Source organism: Tursiops truncatus, chromosome 6, assembly GCF_011762595.2.
Source record: "Tursiops truncatus isolate mTurTru1 chromosome 6, mTurTru1.mat.Y, whole genome shotgun sequence".
In the NCBI taxonomy this organism is placed as follows: Eukaryota; Metazoa; Chordata; class Mammalia; order Artiodactyla; family Delphinidae; genus Tursiops; species Tursiops truncatus.
In genome coordinates, this window is record NC_047039.1 from 83805989 (window position 1) to 83831472 (window position 25484).

The 25484-nt window shown below is 35.8% G+C and overlaps 1 protein-coding gene and 1 long non-coding RNA gene across 2 annotated transcripts in view; both read right to left on the reverse strand.

Annotated features, from left to right (window-relative positions):
* The window catches only part of ERP44 (endoplasmic reticulum protein 44), an 89141-nt gene that overhangs the window by 51467 nt on the left and 12190 nt on the right, over positions 1–25484 (reverse strand). The window contains exons 2-3 of the mRNA XM_004311117.4: positions 4923–4995; positions 3130–3169 (exon numbers count right to left, since the gene is read on the reverse strand). Of these exons, the coding sequence (XP_004311165.2) occupies positions 3130–3169; positions 4923–4995 (113 nt within the window). The remainder of the gene's footprint in view (positions 1–3129; positions 3170–4922; positions 4996–25484) is intronic.
* On the reverse strand, positions 8528–22820 carry LOC141278997 (uncharacterized). The gene is made up of 3 exons (XR_012332611.1): positions 21491–22820; positions 18944–19077; positions 8528–9577 (listed from the first exon to the last, which is right to left on the reverse strand). It is a non-coding gene; the product is annotated as an uncharacterized lncRNA (long non-coding RNA).

The following is a 25484-nucleotide window of genomic DNA, read 5'->3' on the forward strand; positions in this document are numbered from 1 at the left end:
GGTAAAGACAGATATTAATGGCTCCTTTCTGGATTGTCCAGTTTGCTGCCCAGCAAGCACTTAAGCACAGATTCATGTTTAAAATAGGATCGGTTTTAATACCAAAATATGAAAGGGGAAGATGAAATAAAAATTCAATTGCAATATTACTGTACCTGCATACATATGGAAAGTTACATTTATAAAAGTAACACAACCAAAGCAAATAGATCTATTAACAGGGCCTTAAGGGTCATCAGAATCCAATCTCCAATCTAGTACTTGAATCGACCCTTTACAAATCAACCAAATGGGTAAAAGTCTCTGCAGGGACAATTTAGGGGCACCTGCTAATAGTATAACCTAGTGGGGAAAAAAATAAGCTTTGGAGTCAGACATACCTGAGTTTAAATCCCAGTTCCACCACTTACTAGCCGTCTGACCTTTCTGAGCCTCAATTTCCTCAACCTAAAACGGAAATTATAATACCTACCTGCAGGGTAGTTCTGAGCATTAAAAGCAATATATGTAAAGAGTCTGGCACATAACAGCATTATTAAGTTCCTACTATGGTTTACTGTCCTCTCAGGTATATTTTTAGGCAGATCTATTAGAGAATTCTTCCTTAAACTGTACCACATCCATAACTTCCAGAGGGAACTCAGAATCCAGCCTTTGAGGCCACACAGTGTAAGTCTATGTCCTATAGCCAGTTACCCAAGTTTTTTCAGTTGAATAAAAGAGTATTACTTTATGAACAATTCCAGGTATTCTTTGGTAATATGTTTCTCAAATAACTGCAGTTATTCCACATTTCCAATTCACTTTTTGCAACAAGGTCGGTGGCATGTTCTATTTCGTTTTCTTATAACACACAAAATCCCTCCATCAAAATAACTGCATTCTAGTTTTAACTCTGCCATAATCTAGTCAGGTGATTGTGGGGAAATACTTTACTCCTCTGGATCTCAGTTTTTTCTTTAAAAAGGACTGAATTAAATAATCTTCTACCAAATGTTGTGGCTAATGTTACATCTGGATAATCTTAATTTACCTCGGAAAATGCTTCCTTTTGTTGTACATTTTATAAATGGTATTTTCTCTGTATATCTTCAACATTTTACTGAAGTTCTTCAAGTACAGATACTATATAGCATTCATCCAGTAAATATTTATTGTTAATAAATATAATAAATAAATAATATAATAATATAAATAAATGATATAATAAATAAAATAAATATTTATTTATTATGTTAATACTTATCTGCCAAGTATTATGCAAAGTGCTTGGGGATTCATGTTGAAAAAAGATAGATATGGTAACTTTTCACAAAGCTACTAATATAGTAAGGAAGTACCAACTAAACCACAGCATACAAGTGTTATGACTGGGTAAGTATGTGGTGTTATGAGAAGATATAAAAAGGGTTCCTAACCTGACTTAAGAGTAGGGGTAGGGGTACTGATGTAGGAAGGTGACCTGGAGAAAGTGGCATCTAATCTAAGACTTGAAAGATGATTCAGACTTAAGGAAGTAAACAAGTGGGTAAGAGAAGAGAGATCCATTCAGACAGAGAAAATACCATGACTAAAGGTCCAAAGATGAAAGAATACAGAATATTACATAAACTGAAAGACATTCAGTAAAACAGAACAGAATGTGGGAGTGGAGAGAGGCAAGAGACATAGCTACAGAGGAAGGAAGGGACCAGGTCATCAGGGGCCTCCTAGGCAAAGGTAATAGAAAACATTTAAGGGTTTTAAGATGAGGTGTAAACTAGTCCAATTTGCACTTTAGGAAACATACTCTGGCTTACTTTGTAGTTAACAGAATGGAGACACATAGGACTAGAAGCACAGGAAATAAACTAGGAGACTGTCACAGGAATCTAGGTAAATTGCAGGACTGTGGCCTGAAGTAGGGTAGTGGCATCTACTAGGTAGTAAGCCAAAAAGGGTCATATAAGATACAGATTGTCTAGGAATAAGGATCATGTGAGTGTTTCAAACTTCTCTCCAGCTGAAGCTCCCTTCTTCCGATCCCCATGCCACATTCTTTAACATCTGCTACATATTATGCCCTTGTAGATGCTGGGAATACTAAGTAAGACATCTCTGCTCTCAAACTCTGTTTAGAGCACAAAGATGAAAGACAAGACAAAACAAACAAACAAAAAAAATGGTTCTAATGAACCTAGGGGTAAGGACAGGAATAAAGACCCAGACGTACAGAATGGACTTGAGGACACGGGGATGGGGAGGGGTAAGCTGTGACAAAGTGAGAGAGTAGCATGGACATATATACACTACCAAATGTAAAATAGATAGCTAGTGGGAAGCAGCCGCATAGCACAGGGAGATCAGCTCCATCAGCTCGGTGCTTTGTGACCACCTAGAGGGGTGGGATAGGGAGGGTGGGAGGGAGACGCAAGAGGGAGGAGATATGGGGATATATGTATATGTATAGCTGATTCACTTTGTTATAAAGCAGAAACTAACACAACATTGTAAAGCAATTATACTCCAATAAAGATGTTAAAAAAAAAATGTAGCAAGAAAAGAATGTGGTACATAGGGAACTATATGAACACATAAGACAGAATCCAATTCAGACAGGGAAAGGAGTAAAGGCTTCCTAGAAGTAGTAAGTAGTAGTAGATGGTATATGTTATAAAATGTCAACATTATTTTTCCTTCTAAACTTGCCACACCCACATCCTCACCTCCAAACACTGCCTTACTCCTCAGTCAGGAAAAATAGAGAATTGCAATACGTAATTGTGTGTGTGTGTGTGTGTGTGTGTGTGTGTGTGTGTGTGTGTGTGTGTGTATGTGAGAGAGAGAGAGAGAGAGAGAGAGAAAGAGGGAGAGGCAGAGAGATCTGAGTTTTTATGTTACCTGCTTTTATTTTAAAATGTGGGATAATGGAATCAGGTATATTTTCTCTCAAAACAAATGCTCACCAAATTGAGCTGCTTCATCTTTGAGTGAACCTTAATTTATTTTTATATATGGAATATTTTCTCACCAAAAAAAGAGGCTTCCCCACTTACTCCTTTCTAGCAAAGAAAAATCACCTCTAGAAAGTTTAAAAAAAACTTAATGATGCACTCCCCCCCCCCGCCAAAAAAATAAGATATTACTTACCAATCAGCATAAAAATTTACTAAAGCAACATCAGCATTGTCTGAAATTGAAAAACAAAACCAAATAACCTAAGTTACTCATGCCTACATAATTATGACATAATTAAAGATATGGTTTTCATCATGGTCTTTTTCCATTCTTAAAGGCTCACTAAAAATACACAGTAACTTATGTCTCACTCAGAAACCCATACAGAGAGTCATGGACAGCTTATATAATTTGTGGGAGTCCCTATTCCTTTTTTCTATATCGTCCTCCATCTTAATACCTCCACTGAATGAATATAAAATAAACAGAGAATCAAACCCAGATCAAGCAAGTAAGCTTCTAAATAGCTTACTCTCATAAAAAGTGAAGTGGAGTGATTAGGATTTTAATAATCCATTTTTTGACCTTCCATATTCATGAATAACCGAGCTTTGCAAATAAAATCCTATTTCAGAGAACAGACTTGTATAACTAATCTATTTCTAAAATTCAGATGCCACCTAGTTGCAACAAGTAATCTACAAATAACAGTGTTGCATAAGATGTACCTTTTCTGGTTCCTACCCATTTAACAGTTATTCTCTGTTGTAAAATATAACAGTATTATTTGCATATCCGGATGTGAAGACATGAGAAAGATATATCTGTTCCTTTTGCCTAAACCTAACAAAGAGAAACTTAAATAAACTCAAGTACTCAGTACTCTCACACACACACACACAGACACACACACACAGAAACCATACCTACAAAGATACTCTAGAATTTGCAAGATAAAAGGAGTGAAGATGATTTGCAAGTTTCAATTCTCTTTTTCCTTTGTTTACCTTCAAAACACTTTTTCTTTACTTGCTACTTACTCTAAAGCAGTGTGGTTCACAAACTGTGATCCCTGGGACCAGAAGCACCTGCATCATGCTGGAACTTGTAGAAATGCAAATTCTTAGGTGGGGTCTAGCAATTTCTATCAGAAACTGGGGGCAGGTCTAGCAATACTGACAATAAGTCCTCCAGGTGACACTGATACAGGCTAAAGTTTATAGCACCCTTTCTCTAAAGAGATACCATAATATGGGAACAGACTTTCTAGCATTTAAAACCAGTTCCAAGAACACGAAACAATATATGATGGTCAATGAATAACTCCTTTTAACTCTTACTATTTTTAGTTTTGCTTAAACCAGTGGGTGAAATGGAATGCTTAAAAAAAAAAAAAAAAGACATCATTTATCCACACTACATTTTCTTAAAACTCCTAAGTTGTGATTTTTCTATCACCCACATCTTCACCTTCCCTCTACTACTTTTAAAAACAAGAAACGTTTTCCCCCAAGTTAACTGTATCTACAATCACATTGTCAGCAAACAAGCAAAACAATTATTGAACTTAATTGGACCAATGACAAAAGAGATCAGAGTAGGTGATTTAGTTAAAAGCTAAAAAAAAGACAAAAAAAAAAATTGTAGGCTGGGTCCTAAGGTCATTGACATGTAATACTGCACAGTGGAAACTGCTGGCCTCTAAGCAACAAAATACTCTGAATTGTTAAGAGTGGTATTCATGACAAGGCAAAGAAACAAAACAAGACTAAAAGTTTACTTGTAACACAGGAAAGTAGACTTACGCATTTTAAGAAACTTTACTAAAAACTAAAACCAAAAGTGCTTAGTTAATTCCCTATACCATGGAATTAATCAGAATGCTGGCTCCTCAATTGTTCTAGATAAATGAGATTTTATTTTTTGTATATAAACTAACTCTTTAGAGAGAAGAAAGTATACTTTAAAAATATCAAGGTACTTACTTAAAATGTCATCTATATTCTCTGTATCAAGACTTGTTATTTCAGTTGTTACAGGGGTAAGAACCCAAGTTACCTAGAAATTTAAAAAATGTGAAATTAATAAATGTTTCCACAAAAGGCAAATAATGCTGAAAGTCTAAAAAGAAAAAGAAAATTTATGAATTAAGTTGGTTCCACTATTTAAAAAATTATCCATCAGTTGGTTTTAATCTTTATTATCTATTCTAACCCTTCACAAGATCAGTGAAGTAGAAGTATAATTTCTCAAGCCTAGAAACTGGTTCAATAGATTTCCTATACTTCTAAATACATAAAAGAGATTGTTTCCAAACAATTTTCAAAATTAAAAATGTACTCACTGTTTTAAATTAATATTCTCAACAACTTTACCTCTGGTGCCACAAGAAAAATTTTGCCAGATAATTAACAGTTTTGAAAGAATATAAAACCAAAGCTAAGTTTGCTGATTCTATCCCACTATGTCTCTAAGACAGAACAAAATAATAAAAAGAACAGTTCAAGAAAGGCTTTTCAAATTGTTATCCAAAAGCCCTTCTTGCCTGGTCTTCACTTACAGGTGGTTACGATGTGTTAGGTGAGAGGTTATTAAAAAGAGAGTTAAGAGCAGTAAAGTGCATCCACTTTAACGTGTCTAAAACACTAAGTTCAAGTTTATCAAAATCTTAGTTTTTCTTAGTGTTCAAAGAAAATCTCAGCTTGCCATCTGCAAAACAAAGAAAAGGCACGATTTTAAACTAAACTAACAACTGCTTACTTATTTTAAAAAGTAATATTTAGTGTATTTTATTTTTAGGTTCCATCTTTAATACATTATGTGTTTTTTTGTGGGTTTTTGTTTTTTCTGCACTCAGAAAGTTTATTGTCTAATGGAGAAACAAGCATTAAGTTACAAAAACAAAATCAAATAAATCGTGTATTGTCTCTAATACAGTAAGTAGTTTGATAATATCTAATACAATGAGTGAAAGAGAGATGTTTCAGCATCGTATTTGGTGGGACTGGTGAACAAGGCCATGAAAAATGAAATCAAGCAAGGAATGAATACATACAAAATCAGCATAGAGGATAAAGGTAGAAACTAAGTATTTAATTTCAAAAAGAGACACACATCTGCTTTGGCAGCAAGCTATAAGGAAAGATTTGAAACTTACATTTGGCCCAAAAGCATAAACAGGATTACCCATGTTGATGTTGCTACTTGTTTTTTTAAATTCTTATTGGACTATAGTTGATTTACAATGTTGTGTTAGTTTCAGGTGTACAGCAAAGTGAATCAGTTATACATATACATATATTCACTCTTTTTTAGATTCTTTTTCCATATAGGTCATTTCAGAGTACTGACTAGAGTTATGCAGTAGGTCCTTATTAGTTATCTATTTTTTCTTTTCTCCCTCTTTTTTTTTGGCTGTAGCACGCAGGATCTTAGTTCCCCCACCAGGGATAGAACCCATGCCCCCTGCAGTGGAAGTGCGGCATCCTAACCACTGAACCACCAGGAAATTCCCTAGGTTTCTATTTTGTATATAGTAGTGTGTATATGTCAATCCCAATCTCCCAATTTATCCCCCACTATCCGGTAACCATAAGTTTGTTTTCTACATCTGTGACTCTATTTCTGTTTTGTAAATAAGTTCATTTGTACCATTTTTTTTGTTCCACATATAAGCAATATCACATGATATTTGTCTTTCTCTGTCTGACTTACTTCACTCAGTATGACAATCTCTAGGTCCATCCATGTTGCCGCAAATGGCATTATTTTGTTCTTTTTATGGCTGAGTAATATTCCATTGTATGTATGTACCACATCTTCTTTATTCATTCCTCTGTTGATGGACATCTAGGTTGCACCCATTTGATGCCTGGACAGTTTTTTGTTCAATCCCGTTTATATATGGAAATCCATTTGCTGAACCACTGCTCTTTATCAAGTGACAATTAACATTAGGCCCTGATCAAGGTACTGAAGACACTCCTCTGCCCACTCATTTCATGGACACTTTTGGTACTCACAACAGTTACAACTCAAAATTTTATAATTCACCAACAATTCAATTTCTGAATAGTATAAAGAGACATGTTGATGCTGGTAGGTAAATAAGCCCAGCTAATTATTTGAAATATTTCTATAAATTCATTCTTTTCTTAGAAAAAACCTAAGAATAATACCAGTCTTATTTTCAAGTTACCATAATAGTGTAGCCAATAGCTGACATTATTTCTGTTAGCAACCAGTAAATTATACTCTCCTAAAAGTAAGCTAGATAACTTAAAATCCCTGAATATTTTACATCTGTAACTAATTTCATTATTTTCAATACCTCAAAAATCAACTGGAAAGATCAGACTTCCCTCACTAGTCATTACTTACTACCCATACCTCAATTAACAGATCCTTCCCACATCAGTGTATGACCAGCTCTAGACAACTATATAAACTTTCAGAAGATAAACTGAAGCGTATTAAAATGTTTAAGGGTTTATATGAGCAGAAATCGATTTGAAGCACACAGCATCCAATGTAGCAGATAGAAAGGAGCTCCAAGGAGCTGTACAAAATATCAGACTTTTATAGGCAGAGGGGAGCAGGAACACGGACGTTATACTAGGCAAAAAAATTGGATTGGTTATTGGAAAGTTAATTTCCTTTAGAGGATGGCAGGGGTCTATCTGGCAGATTACCTAACACGTGCTGATCAGGAGACTCCTGACTGACTGCTTTAGATTCCATTTCTGGAAGAGCCTAAACTGTAAATTAAGCCTCAGTTTGGTGATGTGGGGCTTAGCATAAGCAACTCCATTTGGGGCCTGTTGTCTTGTTTCTAACAATTATATTGATAAAGGAAGATTTTAGAGTAGATCATATGCTGAAGTAAAATTCAAGAAGACCACGTAAAAATAAAGCAACGTCATTATCAAACTCAAGTCATTAAATAACTTGACAGTCATTTACAGTGTCTGCTAGGTACTGAGGGCACAAATGCATAAGGCATAGCATGCATACTCTATCTCAAGGAGTAGTGGTGGTGGTGGTAAGGAGGGGAGAAAAAAGTGATAAATACAGATATGATCGTGGCCTTCAGCTGTATAATCCAAGGAAGCCCATTTTTGAAGAGTTACTTACTGCCTATCAAAATACATGTTTCCAGAGAAGTATATTCTAAATTTAATTGCTTTTTACATATTAGATAATGACAAAAATGAGGCACAATCAATTTGGCTGTATTAAACATAACCATTATGTAAGAAACATTGTGCTAATAAGCATGCAACTGGTAAGAAGGATTCTGTTAACAGCTGTGTTTAAGAGGGCCCAAAGCAAGAAAACTGTCTCTGACCCAATAATCTCTCCTCCCTGTAGGGTGTAAAAGAGGCAGTTTATCATTAACATTTCTATTAATATGCAGTATGAAGGGAAAGACAGGTTGTTTATTTGAATTGTTAGCAAGCTCCACTAGTCTGACAAATCGTTTCTTTTCATGTCAGCCCCGGGCAGAAACAATATTCTCCTGGGGAAACACCTTTATGTGTCAAATGCTATAGTGCTTAAGTAAAATAAAGACAAGTAGCTCTAAACCAGGAAGGGAGGAGGGAAATCATTTAATTTTTAAATTTAAACTTGAAGTAAACTTTTAATTTTTTTTTTTAAAGAAACAACAAAAACCTACACAGAAATTTTCCGTAGATCCTAATAGTCATGGAGAATTTAGCCTTTAATGACGGAATATTACAACATATGTAAATATACAGACATAAACTTATGAAGTATTTTACAAACTGGTCACTCGCTTCAGTTCATTAGCTCATTTTTTTGCCAAGAAAACCGAGAAGCATCTCCAATAATCTTCTATAATTCATTAGATAATTCCTTCCACATGCATTTACTGTACAAAATATTAAACATTTCAGTCTGAGATATGTCTACATGATCTTATATAAAAGGCACATAGTAAATGGTAAACACTGCACCCAAATTCATTAAAAAATAAATAAATAAAGTGAAAGGCTAGCTTTAAATAGGAGCTTCTACAGACTCAGCAGATATAGAGAACAAACTAGTGGTTACCAGTGGTGGGGCTGGGGGGTAGGCAGGGCAATATAGGGGTCGGGGAGTGGGAGGTACAAGCTATTGGGTGTAAGATAGGCTCAAGTATGTACTGTACAACACAGGGAATATACCCAGTATTTTGTAGTAACTGTAAATGGAAAGTAACCTTTAAAATTGTATAAATTTTTTTTAATTTAATAAATAAATAGGAGCTTCTTTAGCAAGTAAGTATATTTTCTTCCATTAGATGGTTTTTAAACATTGAGATATCTTTGGGAACTAAAAAAGCTTTCCTTTCCTTTAATTTCCCTGTATCCTTCATGACCACCTAACTGGCTGGTGATGCCAGTGCACTAGCGGTATTTCCACAGCATTTTTTAAGCCACCCAGTAGCCAGTTGCTTTTCCCAAAATATGCCCCACAATTTTTCTGCTTCCTTCTCTTTGCATACATGGTCTCCTCTATGTGGAATGTCCTCTTCTCCACTACTGCATAATCAGTCCTTCAAGGATTGATCCCCTCTTCCATGATGCTTTATCTGGTTTTCCTGGTAGAAAATGCCTTTTCTTTCCCAAAAGCCCACCTACTCCATGAGGATAGAAAAAGGAAAAATGTAGGTTAGGGAAGTGGGAGTTACTGCAAAATCAAAATTCTCTCTAAATTAGACATCAGTTTGAAACAAGATACAATGAAAAGTCGGTTACATGATTTTAAAAAAAAGTATTTTAGAAATAAATCTTGGGAAGATTTTTTACTATGCACTCTCTCTCAATGTTAGGTCGAACTTTAATTGTTACAATATTAACACATAAACATGCTATAATACGAACACATACAAAATGCTCTGGCATTCACTGCTAAGTCCCAGTGCTATTCCTCTTTTGAAAAAAACATCAGTTGAACAAAACACCAACCTAACAGGATCTTTAGAAGTACGAACTAAAATCAATAATAACACATATTGGAAGCGAGTTGTTAAAGCTCTCAGCATAATTTTTAAAATAAATAAATACATTTTCCTAGTACATTAAGACCATTCGAGTAGTTACCATTTGAATATACCCTTAAAGGGGAGTACTATGACACTCTCTGAATCGATATCTCCCTTCAATCCAACCTGCCCAGAGTCCAGACTAGTCTTTTCCAATGCTGCTTTGCATATATCGATTCCTCTGCCCCTAAAAAAACTCCAAGTGTTTTTCACTGTCTACAGTATAAAAGCCTAGCTCCTTAGCCTGCATTTAGGACCACTCACAAACTAGCCCGCACTTGCCTTCCTAAATCACATGGTACTGCTCCCCATCCATAGTCTATACTCCAACTAACAAGAACTATAGTTAGAGTAACCATACTTTCTAGTTGGCCATATACTCTAGCTTGCTTGAGACAAACCCAGGATATGCCTGCTGCCCTGGAATATTACTAATAGCACCACTCTCTTTCAAAAGGGTCCCAGTTTGGGCAGTAAATTATATATATGGTCACCCTATTTGCAGTAGACTCTTGGCAACTGAGAGGAACCATAACAATCTCTTCACAAATTCTAACTTATTAATAAGCATATAGTGTCCTCCCATATAACATGCGGTAAAATGAGAATGGGATGAGAATGAATAGAGAAAAATAAAGATGGACCAAGATATGAATGCTAAGTTAAACCAATCACTAGCCTCAGTCATTGACTTGAAACATTAGGCTCTTAGGAAGGGAATAAAATCAGTAACTCAGAAAAATTACTACATGACCCTTCAAGGGTCACTCACAAATGGTCCAAATCCTCTAAGTTACAAATCCAAGAATGCAAGGGGTCTTAGTACTTGCAATTCCTAAAATGTATCATCTTAGTCTCGTGCCTCCATACTTAGCTCATGTAGTTTCCTCTGCTTGAAACAGCTAGGAAAGCTTATCTAGTTTTCAAGACCCAATTCAAATGCTATCTTTTCTATGAAGCCTTTCCTGATGGTCCCAGACAAGAGTGATTAATTTCTCTCTCCTCTGAACCTCCAGAGCACTTTCTTAGGGTGTTAACATATTATTTTTCACACAGATTATTTGTGCTATCTTACCTCCTCTAGGAGACTCTGAGTACCTTGAAAGTAGAGACTGTTCCTTATTCAATTTTGTACCCCGCATATCACCTACTACAGTACCCTACCAGTACACAATGAGCACTCAAAGATGTACTAAGTGAATGAATGGGTGGATTATGGTAATACACTAAGAATTTAGAGGGAGGGTGTTAGAAGTAAGAAATAGGGGAAAGGGGTTCAGAAATGGGAATAGTCCTCCCATATAAATAAAAATAAATATAAATAGTCCTCCCATATAAATATAAATAAAAATAAATATTTTTAACATGTTTGAGGAAAATAAGGTTATCAAATAGGAATAAAGTCTGCATTAAAATTTGTTTTTAATAATGTAATGATGAAAAGCGCAATACTAGGTGATGATTCATAGACTCAGATTTAGAGGGAATCTCAGAAGTGATCTTCCCACCCACTGCAGAAACCCCTCTATATTGCTGTCTAAGAGCCGTCACGAATCCCCAGCAATACCTTCTTCCAGTTCCCCAAGCTATTCCTTGGTATGACTTCCAGACACTTCAGCACATAGAACACCCTCACTTAAAAATAGCCATGCTACGTTAGTGGATAAAAATCCAATACGTCTTGTATTGTTCCATTGTAAGGTTGTTAATTCAGTCATGAAAATAAATGATTTCCGACTTTCAGGACCAGAAGCTAATAAAGTACCAGGAAGAAGAGGTTATTAAATATTATTTGATAGCAAGATTTACAGTCACAAAAGCATTTGCTAGGCCTTACTTTAAGTGTTTTATTAGAATATCTTAGTATAAATAAGTTTAGAAAACAGAAAGTCGGTGAGTTTGTTTTAAAACTGAATACTTAAAACCTTGCATTCAAAGGGTGATCCCTGAACCAGCAGCACTGGCATCACCTAGGAGTCTGTGAGAAATGCAGGCCCCACCCCAGACCTACTGAAATGGAATCTCCATTTTTATAAGATTCCCAAGTGATTCCTATGCATATTAAGTACCACTGCCTTAGAGAACAAAACTCTTGACTCTACAAGCATGTAAATTCATTTTAAACCTTGTACAATGTTTTTGGTCCTCAAATATTAATACAGTAATACTCATTCGTGAGAATTCTGTATTGAGATGCGTAATACTGTGATTTTAGAAAAATGTGGAATCTAAAATCTCATTAGAATCTACATTGATGTTAATTTTTCAAAGTATACTGCCTTCTGCTTGAATAGATATTTCTACACGAAAATTATTGGCAAAAAATAGAAGCTTCAATAGAGGATGTTTCCTTCCCTACAGCATTACTGTTCTCAACTGCCATTACGTCTGCTAGGAGTTCTGCAGTAACAGCTTAGTGTATTTTTGCTAAATCTATCATTTACCTGCCTTTCTGCTGGGAGATTCTCAAAGCCCTTTACAAACTATGTCTCTTCTATAGCAACAAATAAGTAATGTACCAGGCAACAGCTCCCTTCTATTTCTAATCCAGATTGACAAATCAGCCTCCCACCTGAAGTCCCAATGCCATGGGACCCAGGCAGCTTCTCCTCCCTGGGGCCACTACTCTCACTCTCAGTTTTGCATTAAGCTGGCAGGCAGCAGAAACATAGAGGTCTGCAGTTAGCTGCAAGGAGCTAAGAGATATGAAAGGTCCCCAGAGAAAGGCTGACAGGCACTGTATTGAAGCTGAGTATCAATCAAGGCACATCTCACTGTTAGTATTCCCAGAAGCATTATAATGAACCAGAAGTTCAAAGAGAGGGGAAAAATAGGACTAAGTATAGAATAGCACTGGAAAGCCACTTTAACCCTTAAATTGCTCAGTGATACAACCTTCCTATAATATCAGGGCAACCCATTTTGGACAAGTCAGAACCAATCTGCTTTTATAAAGAAACATTAAAACAGTCACAACCTTCTTCATTAAATAACTCAAAATATGGTGGGCACAGACATGTTCGGGAAAACAAATTCTATGCAAAAACAAATAATTCAAATATGAATAATATAACCCCTAAAATCAAATTCTGCCAGTAAAAACAACCATAGAAAATAAAAAGAAAAAAATTGTTGCAATTCATTCTTTTTCTTGCATATTAGTTATTAATCATGCATGGATTTCCATTAAAAATTGATGTCGTCTGTGTTTTGTTCTTCACTGTATTCTAAAAATGGGATGAATTAATTTACCTGGAATAGACAGTGCACTTCTCCGACCTTCAGGAAAGAACGCTCTTATTACAAAAAGTTCTTCACAACTGGGAATGAGCTTCTCAATGTGTGGAAAGGATTTTTCTGTTAAAACGATCATCTCACTAAAACCCAGACCTAGCAATGAAAGTACTAACAAAGCATAGGAACTGGGAGAAAATTCAAGATGAGAATTGTTTTCTTCTTTTTCTGAACACCCTCTGGGACCCAGGGCTACGGGGGGGCGGAGGGGGGAGTATGTGTGAGACAATGTTCCATTCATCACTGTCTCCCGATTAGTACCCAGCACTGGATCTTGTGAGTAACAGTCCAGAACAAACATTCATACATATATGCCAAGAGAAAATTATGACTGCCCGCCTTGTGCTACACTGTAATTCTTCCCCAGGGTGCCTGATGAAAGAAAGTTCCCTTAAGAGAGTCTACAAACATGTTGATACATGCATTCTTTTGTTAGGTCATTCCACAAATGTTTCACTGAGTCATTTATTACATGCTAGGCACTGTCCTAGGCACTGGGGAAAGGGGTGTGAATAACATTATATAGATATTTATATTACACCTGGCAAGATCATCAAACTTAACAATTTCAGTTTCATATTAAAAAAAAGAAAGAGAAGATTCTCTCTCAAGTATTTTAATTTAAGAGTCACCATAATTCCTGCAAAGTCATGATCTATTCCCAAAACATAACTGCTGGGCACTGAACAATGAGAATTACACAGTATGTCATACTCCCTTTTTGCGTAGGTTTCAAGACTCCTTGAGTTAATCTTAATGTGGAACAACTGCATCAACACTGTCACTGAACAATCTTAACACCACTGAAAGTGGGACAACTACATATTATCGCTTCTTTTTTCTTTCTTCCTGTTTTCTTGGGATATGATTGACATACAGCACTGTGTAAGTGTTAGGCATACAGCATAATCACTGGATGTATACACTCATGAAATGATTACCACAGTAAGTTTAGTAAACATCCATCATCTCATGTAGAAACAAAATAAAAGAAAAATATATATTTTCCTGTGATGAGAACGCTTAGGATTTACTTTCATTACAACTTTCATATAGCATTCAGCAGTGTTAATTATATACTAATGCTTCTTGATAGGATGCAATAGGAAATAAAAAGCACCACTTATTAAGTAACCTTAACCCCCCAAAACTGAACCTGACCACAATCTAATCAAGCCCAAGAACTAGTGTATAGGAAACAATGAATACAGAGGAACATGTAAAATGACACCATGAAGATGCAAGAAGCTATGCCAAAATAAAGGGAATTTTATAGGAAAAATGACAGCCTATCTTCATTTGGGCTCCCGTCAGAAGTGGATCCCTGAGACAAGTGGTAAAGTACAAGCAGTTTATTTGGGAGAAAAAGGAAGGACCCATAGAAAAATGGGGAAGTAGGATGGGAAAGACAGCGAATATATAATATAACATAGTGAAATAAATACCAATGTTTTCACTTATGTAATTTAAATTCTTGAACTCTCTTATTTACCAGATTCTGCTGGTAGCATATGCATTTCTACAATGCAGAATATGAATATGAAGGAAATATCTCCTACATATGTCAAAGAATGCTTTTATTTCACTATTAAACATGTGAACTTGACTTTTTTTTGGTGAGTCAACAGCCTTCAATGAAAAACTGTTCTTCAGTGAAACCTCTGGTTTCCTACTTTCTACATTTATTTAGTTCTGGAATGAACTCGGGCTTTCTAGTTTCTTATTCTTCAGTACTATGTTCTAGGGTAAAAATATTTTTATTACCAAATCCAAGGATGATTCCATTATTATATAGGCCTAATGTATTAATCCACCGCTTACTTTAAAAACATGTTTCCTTAATAATTGTCCTGTTACTTCTAACCAAACCAATTCTAAACGTCAATCAGAAGTAGTCCTCGAAAGGCCATATACTTTTTTTTTTTAATTTTTTATTTATTTATTTTTGGTTGCATTGGGTCTTCATTGCTGTGCGCGGGCTTCCTCTAGTTGCATCGAGTGGGGGACTACTCTTTGTTGCGGTGTGCGGGCTTCTCATTGCAGTGACTTCTCTTGTTGTGGAGCACGGGCTCTAGGCATGTGGGCTTCAGTAGTTGTGGCACGCAGGCTCAGTAGTTTGGGCTCAAGGGCTCAAGAGTACAGGCTCAGTAGTTGTAGCACACAGGCTTAGTTGCTCCATGGCATGTGGGATCCTGGACCAGGGAATTGAACCCATGTCCCCTGCATTGGCAGGCAGATTCTTAACCACTGTACCACCAGGGAAGCCCTGAAAGGGCATATACTGCTGAGACATCTAAACTAATTAAATAACCATTAGAAGAGAGACTCTTTAATGCTGCCTCATATGCCACATACTGTTTTAATTAACTTTGTAAAGCAAATGGGTTTGTCTTTCCCTCATTTGGTCTAAAACTCCCCCAGAGATGATCGCAAAGCTTTCATATATATTAAGGGTCATTATCTCATGACCTCCATCACTACCATGTACTATGTGTCTACCAAAATATTAATCAGGAAATGACCATGGTTTGCTAAAAGGAAATCTGAATTTAGGAATCTATCTCCTTTGTGCATTTTTGTCTCCCTTTTCTTAACTGCCATGAGATAGAGGTAAAGAAAGAAGGAAAAAGCATTGGCATAATTAGGAATTACAAACATTAGAAATGAATGAGGGGACATCACTACAGATCTCATGGACATTAAAAGGATAATCAAGGAATATTAACAACAACTCTATGCCCACAAATATGATAACCTAGATGAAATGGACCAATTCCTCAAATGACACAACCTACCAAAACTCACACAAGAAGAAACAGACTATCTAAATAGACCTATGCCTATTAAAGAAATTGAATCAATAATTAATAACCTTCCAAAACAGAAAGCACCAGGCACAGATGGGTTCACTGGTGAATTTTACCAAACATTTAAGGAAGAAATACCTATTCTCTACAATCTCTTTCAGAAGACAGAAGCAGAGGGAATATTTCCTAACACATTCTATGAAGCCAGTATTACCTTAATACCAAAACCAGACAAAAACATTGCAAGAAAATAAAACTACAAACCAATATCTCTCATGAACATAGATGCAAAAATCCTCCAAAAGATATCAGTAAATCGAATCTAACAGCGAACAGAAACAATTATATACCATGACCAAGTGGGATTTACTCCAGGTATGCAAGGCCAGTTCAACATTTGAAAATCATTTAATGTAATCCATCACATCAATGAGCTAAAGAAGAAAAGTCATATGATCATATCAATACATGCAGAAAATGCATTTGACAAAATCCAACACCTACTCATGATAAAAACTCTCAGTAAACTAGGAATAGAGGGGAACTTCTACAACTTGTTAGTGAACATACAAAAAGCTTACAGCTAACATCATACTTAATGGTGAAAAACTTGAAGCATTTCCACTGAGATCAGTTATAAGGCAAGGATGTCTCCTCACACCATTGTTTTTCAAGATCATACTGGATATCCTACCTAATATGATAAGATAAGAAAGGGAAATAAAACATGCAGACTGGGAAGGAAAAAATAAAACTGTCTTTGTTTGCAGATGACATGATAATCTATGTAGAAATTCAAAACAAATGACAAAAAAACTGCTGGAACAAATAAACGATTATAGCAAGGCTGCAGAATACAATGTTGATATACAAAAGTTAGTTGCTTTCCTAAATCAATAAACAAGATAAATATGAAATTCAAGATACAGCATCACATTGGCACCCCCCATAATGAAACACTTAGTATAAATCTAACAAAATATGTACAAGATCTATATGAGGAAAATTTCAAAATTCTGATGAACAAAATCAAGGAAGAACCAAATACATGGAGAGTTATTCCATGTTCATGTACAGGAAAACTCAAAATTGTCGAGAGGTCAATTCTTCCCAACTTGATCTACAGAGTTAATGCAAACCCAATCAAATTCCCAGCAATTTATTTTATGGATATTGAGAAAATAATTCTAAAGTTTATACACAAAGGCAAAAGATCCAGAATAGCCAACATAACATTGAAGGACAAGAACAAAATCGGAGGACTGACACCACAGATTCACGACTAACTATAATGCCACAGTAATCAAGACAGTGTGGTATTGGCAAAAGATCAATGGAAATACACAAATAGATCAATGGAAAAGAATAGACAGCCCAGAGATAGACCCAGATAAATAGAACCAACTGATCTTTGATGAAGGAACAAAGTCAATACAATGGAGAAAAGACAGCGTTTTCAACAATGGTGCTGTAACAAACTGGACATGCAAAAAAATGAATGTAGACACAGACCACACACCTTTCACAAAAAATAACTCAAAATAGATCACTAACCTAAATGTAAAACACAAAACTATAAAACTCCTAGAAGATAACATAGGAGAAAATCTAGATGACCTTAGGTTTGGTGATGACTTTTTAGATACAACAGCAAAGGCATGATCCATGAAAGAATGAATTGATAAGCTGGACATCATTAAAATTAAAATTTTCTGCTCTGCAAAAATTTTATTTTACTTTACTATTTTTTAGTAAAATTTTATTTTGCCAATGAAGTGTAGTTTTTATACTGTTTTATTCATTTACTTGGTAGAGACTCCACAATGTTTAATGAACAAAGGGATTAAACAAGTAACTTTAAAATTCTTCCATGTTTAGACATTCTACAATTCTTTGAGCCCTCAAGAGAAGCCCAACTGCTTAAAGTTGGGAGAGGACATGAATGACATTTACTTTGCTGTTAGAAGGCATTTTCTGAAATCTTTGCTTGGGGACTAGAACTCAAATTATGACAGTGAAAAGGATCACTTTTAAATAGAAAAAACATATAATTCATCAAACAGCAATAATTCTAGAGACCTCCCACCCCCAAAAAGACTTGAGAAGAACACTTGGCCTGCCTTAGGACAAACTAGCAAGTAAAAAAGTGACAAATCAATTCACAATCAGATTAAAAGAATGAATCACCATTGGATTCATTTAAAAAGAGAGAAAAAGGCAAGTTTCAATCAACCGAAGTTCACATTCTCTATCCTTGCAGGAAGGAGTATAATTTTCCTATTTATCGTAATTAAAATGAACACAGCAGTTCCGATGAACATTTTGTTTTCAGTAATTCAAAACAATAAAGCTTTCGGATAAAGCATCTATGTAGGCTAGATAGTCTTCTAAATAGAACTCTCTCAGTAGTCAAAGAAATAACCAAATGTGAAGGCCACAAAAATATATTTTGTAATTTTGAATTTTGTTTTCAACATCACGAGATGCAAAGAGAGCGCTGAAAAACGGGTCTATAAACTACAAAGATTACTCAGCTATAAATTGTAAGTATTATTTTTTAACTTCTTACCATTACCTTTGTCAATTCCTCAATTCCCATCAGCCTCTCTGGCCTCTATTTTATTAGGTCAAAATAGTACTTATTTAGAATTACAAAGTGAAGGGGGCACTATTTTATGAATAGTGATTGAATAATACCCTCCCCCCCTACCTCATGCAGGACTCTCTTTGACAGCATCCTTGGCAGAATGACCATTCAGCCTTCAACTGAACACTAGCTATTATAGAGAACTCACAGGACGAACCAATACACTTTAAAGTGGAAAGTTTTACCTTACTGGGCTGAACATCTACTCACCTTTACCTTCTACACATTCATCACAACTCTATCATGTACAGCTCACCAGGAACACATCCACGTGCTCTCCCACAAGCTCACCGAAGTCCTTCGATGAGAACCTATGGGGATGGAAGCACTGAACCAGGTAGGGCCTGCAGGGAATAAAAGGCATATTCTGTCCTTCAAGAGATTCATGACCATGCATGAAAAGTTAGCCTACCAAGATGTATGACACAAGTACTGTAAGGCTTACAGAAAAATTTAGAGAGAGGGCAGAAAAAAGGCAGAGAATGCTGTATCAGTTAAATGAGCAGAGTAGTTTCTATAGATGAAGTAAGTGAAGAGAAAGCCTAGCTAAGGAAGTTCATGTAGTGCAGCAGTGGGAGATGAAGCTGGAAGGTTAGGTTGGGGCCAGAATGTTAAGGAAAAAACCAAGGTGTTAGCAGAGTTAAGTATAATACCCTTGAAAGCCAGATAGAAGAACTGATATCTGCTGTAGCAGAAAGTAAGAAGCCATGGGAGACTTCTCAGTAACGGGGGAGCACTAACCTTTAAGTCTTGAAATTACTGTGCTCCTCCCTTTACTGGGGAGAAGTAAGACTATACAGCTAAGACTGAAATGGTAATACAAGGAAGGAAGGGAAACAAGGCCCTGGACTGAGGTGGGGAGATTTGGAGAAATTTTCAAAAGAAAGACAAATGGGTCATGGTGACAAACTAAAGGGCTGCAAAAGTCAATGAGCCAAAGCTATAAACCTAGGTGACTAGAGGAACTGAAAGGAGAGTAAGACTATTTTAGAGAAAGAATTACTATGCAATCATTGATCTACTTCAATTTCACTAGTTATATGCCTTGCCCAGTCAATGAGAAAACAGCTGACAGAAGATGAATTGCCTTCTACCAACTAGCAGAAAGTCTGGAAACTGTATTTGACTACTTTTCACACCAAGGACTAAAACACCAAGAAAGCAACTGCGCCCAAGGCACTAACAAAACACTAAAAGACTCCCAAGCTACTCCAGTCTTTAGAGGCAATAGGTAAGGCTGTGAGTTAAAATGACTGGATGACAAGATGTGATGGGAAAGGAGAAAAGAAGCTCTTAGACAGTACATTTACCTCCTTACTGTCCTTCTGTCACTTAAATGTAGGCCATTTCCCTTTCTCCAGCCAGTGAGGGGGAGGGGGGACAGAAAGAGGAACGGAGAAAGAGAGAAACAGAGTGAACCACCAGAGCATAAAAGAAGCAGGGGAAACACTATTTCAAGAAGAAACAGGGTACTTAGAGTGAAATTTTATAAGGGTATAAGTGAGAGACTTACCAAAGGGTAGTCTAGTTCACAATTAGGAGGCTACTCTGACCTAGGGAACACATCACAATCATCATTTTTAAACAGTTAAATCATGTCTGGTAGCCACCAGTAAGGCAGACACCAGCTCCTCTACTTAAAACACTTTCAATCTACAAATTTAAAATTTGCTTTCACAAGATTCAAATCAAACAAAATCACATAGGCTCTGCCTGCCACCAACAGGTAAAATTAGCGATTCCTTGTATGATGTGTCACTCTGGACTTATGAACTAGGCATAACAAACCTCATTTCAGAAGCTAAACAGAAAGAGAAATGCTTCTTTATATTTTTTAATGATTTCCAGCAAAAAAAAAAAAAAGGGACACATTCACATATATTTGGCTTGTATGAATGAAACTGACTTTAATTACCTAAAACAACTTACTGATAGGAATTACCCCAGTCCTGACAATGGGATAATAAACTTTGATAGTAATACAAGTGTCCTGTATTTCTCTTAGAAGAAAATGTGCCCAGAAGACACCCTCGTTCCTTAAACTAAAAATCATTTAAACAACCTGAATAAAAGTGCATTTTAAGCCATTAAGAAAATATTTTCTATCCCATCTTTAGACTATTCAGGGATATTTATTAACTTAGTACTTCAAAGTAATATTCCAAAATAGTATACTCTTGGAAAATCAACTCATATAGGAATATAGACAAACTCTCTGCTAATTTCCTCATATATCACAATCTATTTTGCATTAGAAATAACAGCTAAAGGTGATCAAGGGAAGTTAGTACCACTGTACATATAAGTATTCCCCAAATAATGTAAGCTAAGAAAGACTTACATTAAGGCATCAAACACTACACTTTAAGTACAATTAACTACTTCAGTGATGGTTTCTCTTGCGTCATGGGCCAAATGAGAAAAAGAAGACTGAAAATCTGGTTATTTTGCTACAGAATATTGGATACTTCTCAGAATTAAAAGCTATTTCTTGAGGGCTCATCTTATTATATATTTACCTTAACCACTCTTTTGTTCCAGACAATAACCAGTGTATATGAAGGAGGTCCTTATAACAGTGTTGTGGACTGGAAAACACAATTTACCCTCCTCTTCTAACCAAGTACCCATCTTCCCAATGGAAGGTGTTTGTAGATGTATTCATGAGATTAGAAAAGGAAAACCGTACGATGAGCTTTTCTTGATCCAAGCTGAAATTCTCATTATAAACTACCTTATATGCCAATAGGTTCTTACCAAATACCTTCATCACAGTATCTAAATTCAAGAAGATCTGTTTTCAAGAAGATCACAGTATCTAAATTCAAGAAGATCCTCAGTTTTCATCAAATCTATAAGCAGATTTAGATTAATGGCCAAAACTTATTAAAGTAGTAGATATCATACATGCTTATGTGTAAATAACCTCACACCTCACTGGAAGCAATATTTAAGGGATAACTATGATATATGTAAGTTAAGCTTATAGGAACATATGAAACTATATAACCAGCAATTTGAAATCTTCCACACTTACACAAATAGGATTTTTACATTTGCATCTTTTCAGTGACCAAAATACGCTATAATTCATCTTCTCTTCCCTAACTAAATTCTACTAGAGAAAGATTATATATTTCTAAAGAATCATCATCATTTTCCAAATATCTAGTCAACTGCAACAGTCAGGGATGTATTTTTTGAATGTACAAAGTAAAAGAAATGATGCCTTTCTATGTAGAACAAATGATATCTTTCAAATAGCAAAGCATAAAGCATGTTTCCCACTTTCATTTATACCACTTACAAGAATTTATTTGCTTTTGTATTAAAGGCAGAAATGCATATCAAGTTAGATTTTATTTTTATCAATCACAGTTACATTTGTCACTATTTTGATAAGACTATGCCATAACTTACCAGGGGAAAGAGACAAGTTGATAAGCACTTTAAGAAACCACTAATATTTAGAATCAGACTTTTAAAATTAAAAGCCTCATCCATTTACTCATTTCAGAAGGTCGAAAAGGCACTAGAAGCAAGAGAGATTGTCAGAACAAGCGCAATCCTCCTCCAAGGTACTTCTTCCATCTTATAATGATAACTCTATCCACTTGGCAACCTTTCCTTCTCTATTCATTACCTTACAAAACAAAAATCTCTTCTATACGCCAGACATGATGCAAAGTACTTAATATACATTATATCTTAATCTTACAACCTTGCAAAATAATTATCCCCACTTGCAAAATAGGAAATTGGAGGGTCAGAAAGATAAAGAAATTTGCTTAATATCACACAGCTACAAAGAGGTAGAACCAAGAATGAACTAGGTCTTTCCAGCTTCAAAGTCACTCTACTTCTACTATTGTCAGTTATCCCGGAAACTCAGACCCTAGAACTATTTCCATAATGCATCAACTCTCCCTGAAAGGGATGAACTACATTACATACCTAGGCTTCTGGGGGAAAAAAAAAATCTGAGTAACAAACATATGTTTGAAGCACACAAGAATATTTCATGTGTGCTTGAAATATATATGTTTACTATTTTATATATATTTACTATTTACAAACACATATCTCTTTTACGTCATCACATCAACTCTTGAAGCTGAAGTAGGAATTATATTATCCCTATTTTATAAATAGGGATATTTATAAAATATCCCTATTTTATATATATTTATTATTTACAAACACATATCTCTTTTACGTCATCACATCAACTCTTGAAGCTGAAGTAGGAATTATATTATCCCTATTTTATAAATGAGGAAAATGAAAGTATACAGTATGTGACATATAGTATATGCAAATATTTGCTAAAGGATTAAGACTCAAATAGGCTAAGTCACTTGTGCAAACTAGTGGCAGAACAGGGTTCAAAACCAGGTCTCTTTTAATTCTAAAACCAGTGGTCTGTACAACAAAATACAACTGTTTCCATAAACTATTTTCATCATTATATACTGAGTTTAAGTACAAAACTAAGTACAGTTATAAAACAGAACTAGACAGATAATTTATTCACTTCATGGTCACATTTTTAAGCTGTTTTTGTTAGTATAATACTGACAGTGCAATTATCATCAGAAGACCACAGGGGGCTGGAAGCTAGTCACGCCAGCTCATTACTTCAGTGTACACAATTTTAATACCACAGGGTGGACAATTTGAAAGTTACCCAAAACAGCAAATGTATTCAATCATTCATTCACTCACTGATTCCTTCATCTAAACAACATTTATTGAACACCTATGATGTGACAGAAGTCGGAAAAGTTTAAGTGCCTACAACGTACCATGGACACGTTCATAAACAGTCTCATTTTGTCTTCCCAGAATTCTTCAAAAGAGGGCTGTATCCTCATTTGAAAGGTGAGAAAAAAGAAGCTCAGAAAGGTTAAGTAACTTTCTAAAGTTAAGTGGTCAAGCTCAGTGCCATTTCCAAGTTCTATGAGTACAAGCACAGGTATACACACAGGCATCATCTTCTGTTCCCACGTAGCTGGCAGTCTACCACTCTACACCACGACCAAACAAGAGTGAGAGCCCAACCCTACATTGTTCAAAACGTACATTTTACTGTTAAAAGTCCTTTCAATATGCACACAAAAGAACTGGAAGGATATTCATTAAAATGTTATCAGTGGTTTTTCTTCATTATGCTTTTCTGTACCATGAAAGTATACTGCTTTCAGGAATCAAAAAATATGTCAGGAAATCTTTTGTTTTCACAGTTTAAGTTATTACGACTGCAGGTTGTGACCCATCCTGTCATACATAGGGAATATTCTGAAAATAGCAAACTGGGGGAACATTGGGGTAAACAGCCAAGGCAACTCCCAGCAGAGCCAACTGGGCCAGGGCTGAGGAGATCAATATTGCCAGCAACCCTGTTATGGAGTTCTACCTTATTGGGTCAGATCACCCGATTTTTTAAAAAAACAAAGCACAGAATAGAAAACAAGAAAAAAGAAAACATCAGCAAACAACATACATAGTAAGTACAGTTTTGGAAGCTGTGTTTTAGCTACATGACTTAATTTTTTTCTTTTGTGGCCCAGCCACGTGGCATGCAGGATCTTAGTGGAAGTGCGAAGTCCTAACCACTGGACCACCGGGGAATTCCCGACTTAATCTTCTAATACGCTGCACCTTCTTCACAGCATGACAGCTATACTGCCCTCCTTGTTGCTCCTTGAATATGCCTGTGACACTTAGGAACTTTGCACTGGCTAATGCCCTTGCCTGGAAGGCTCTTCCCCCCTAGAAATTCAAATGACTAACTTCCTCACCTAGTTCAAGGCTCACCTTCTTGGTGATGCTTACAAACTCCCACTCCCCTGGACATTCCTGATCCTCCTTACCCTAGCTGTACCTTTTCTTTTTTCCATACACACAATAAATTATTATTAAGCACTTAACCTGTGTAATTGTACTAGAAACTAAGATCTAAGAATAAGAAAGCGTGATACCTTTTTAACACTTTTTGTTCCACAAAATCATAGAAGCACGCAAATAACATCTCCTATAAGTCAGACACAAAACCTGTATTATTCCTCAGAGGTTAACAGGCAAGATAACAAAGGTGAAAAGCAGCAGATCCAAGATTTGAGCCCACATCTCTGACTCCTAAATTAAATATTCTCCTAAAAGTCTTCTCTTTAGTTGATATATTTTCAAGTTATTATTAATGGAAAATATTGGGTGGGCCAAAAGGTTCATTTGGTTTTTTCCATAAGATGGCCCTAGTAGCACTTAGTTGTCTTCAACTTCATTCAAAGCAATTTTGTTAGATTGTATTGTGACAGCTATCATATCAGCGTGCATTTAAAAAAAGACATCAAAATTGGTAAGTTTTTGTGTAGCCATTTTAATACTGAAGATGCAAGAAAAAAAGCAACATTTTTGGCATATTATGCTTTATTATTTCAAGAAAGGTAAAAACGCAACTGAATTGCACAAAAACATTTGTGCAGTGTATGGAGAAGGTGCTGTGACTGATTAAACGTGTCAGAGTGGTTTGCAAAGTTTTGTGCTGGAGATTTCTCGCTGGACGATGCTCCATGGTTGGGTAGACCAGTTGAAGTTCATAGCGATCAAATCGAAACAATAATTGATAACAATCTTCTTATACCACACAAGAGATAGCCGACATACTCAAAATGTCCAAATCAAGCGTTAAAAATCATTTACACCAGCTTGGTTATGTTCATCGCTTTGATGTTTGGGTTCCACGTAAGTT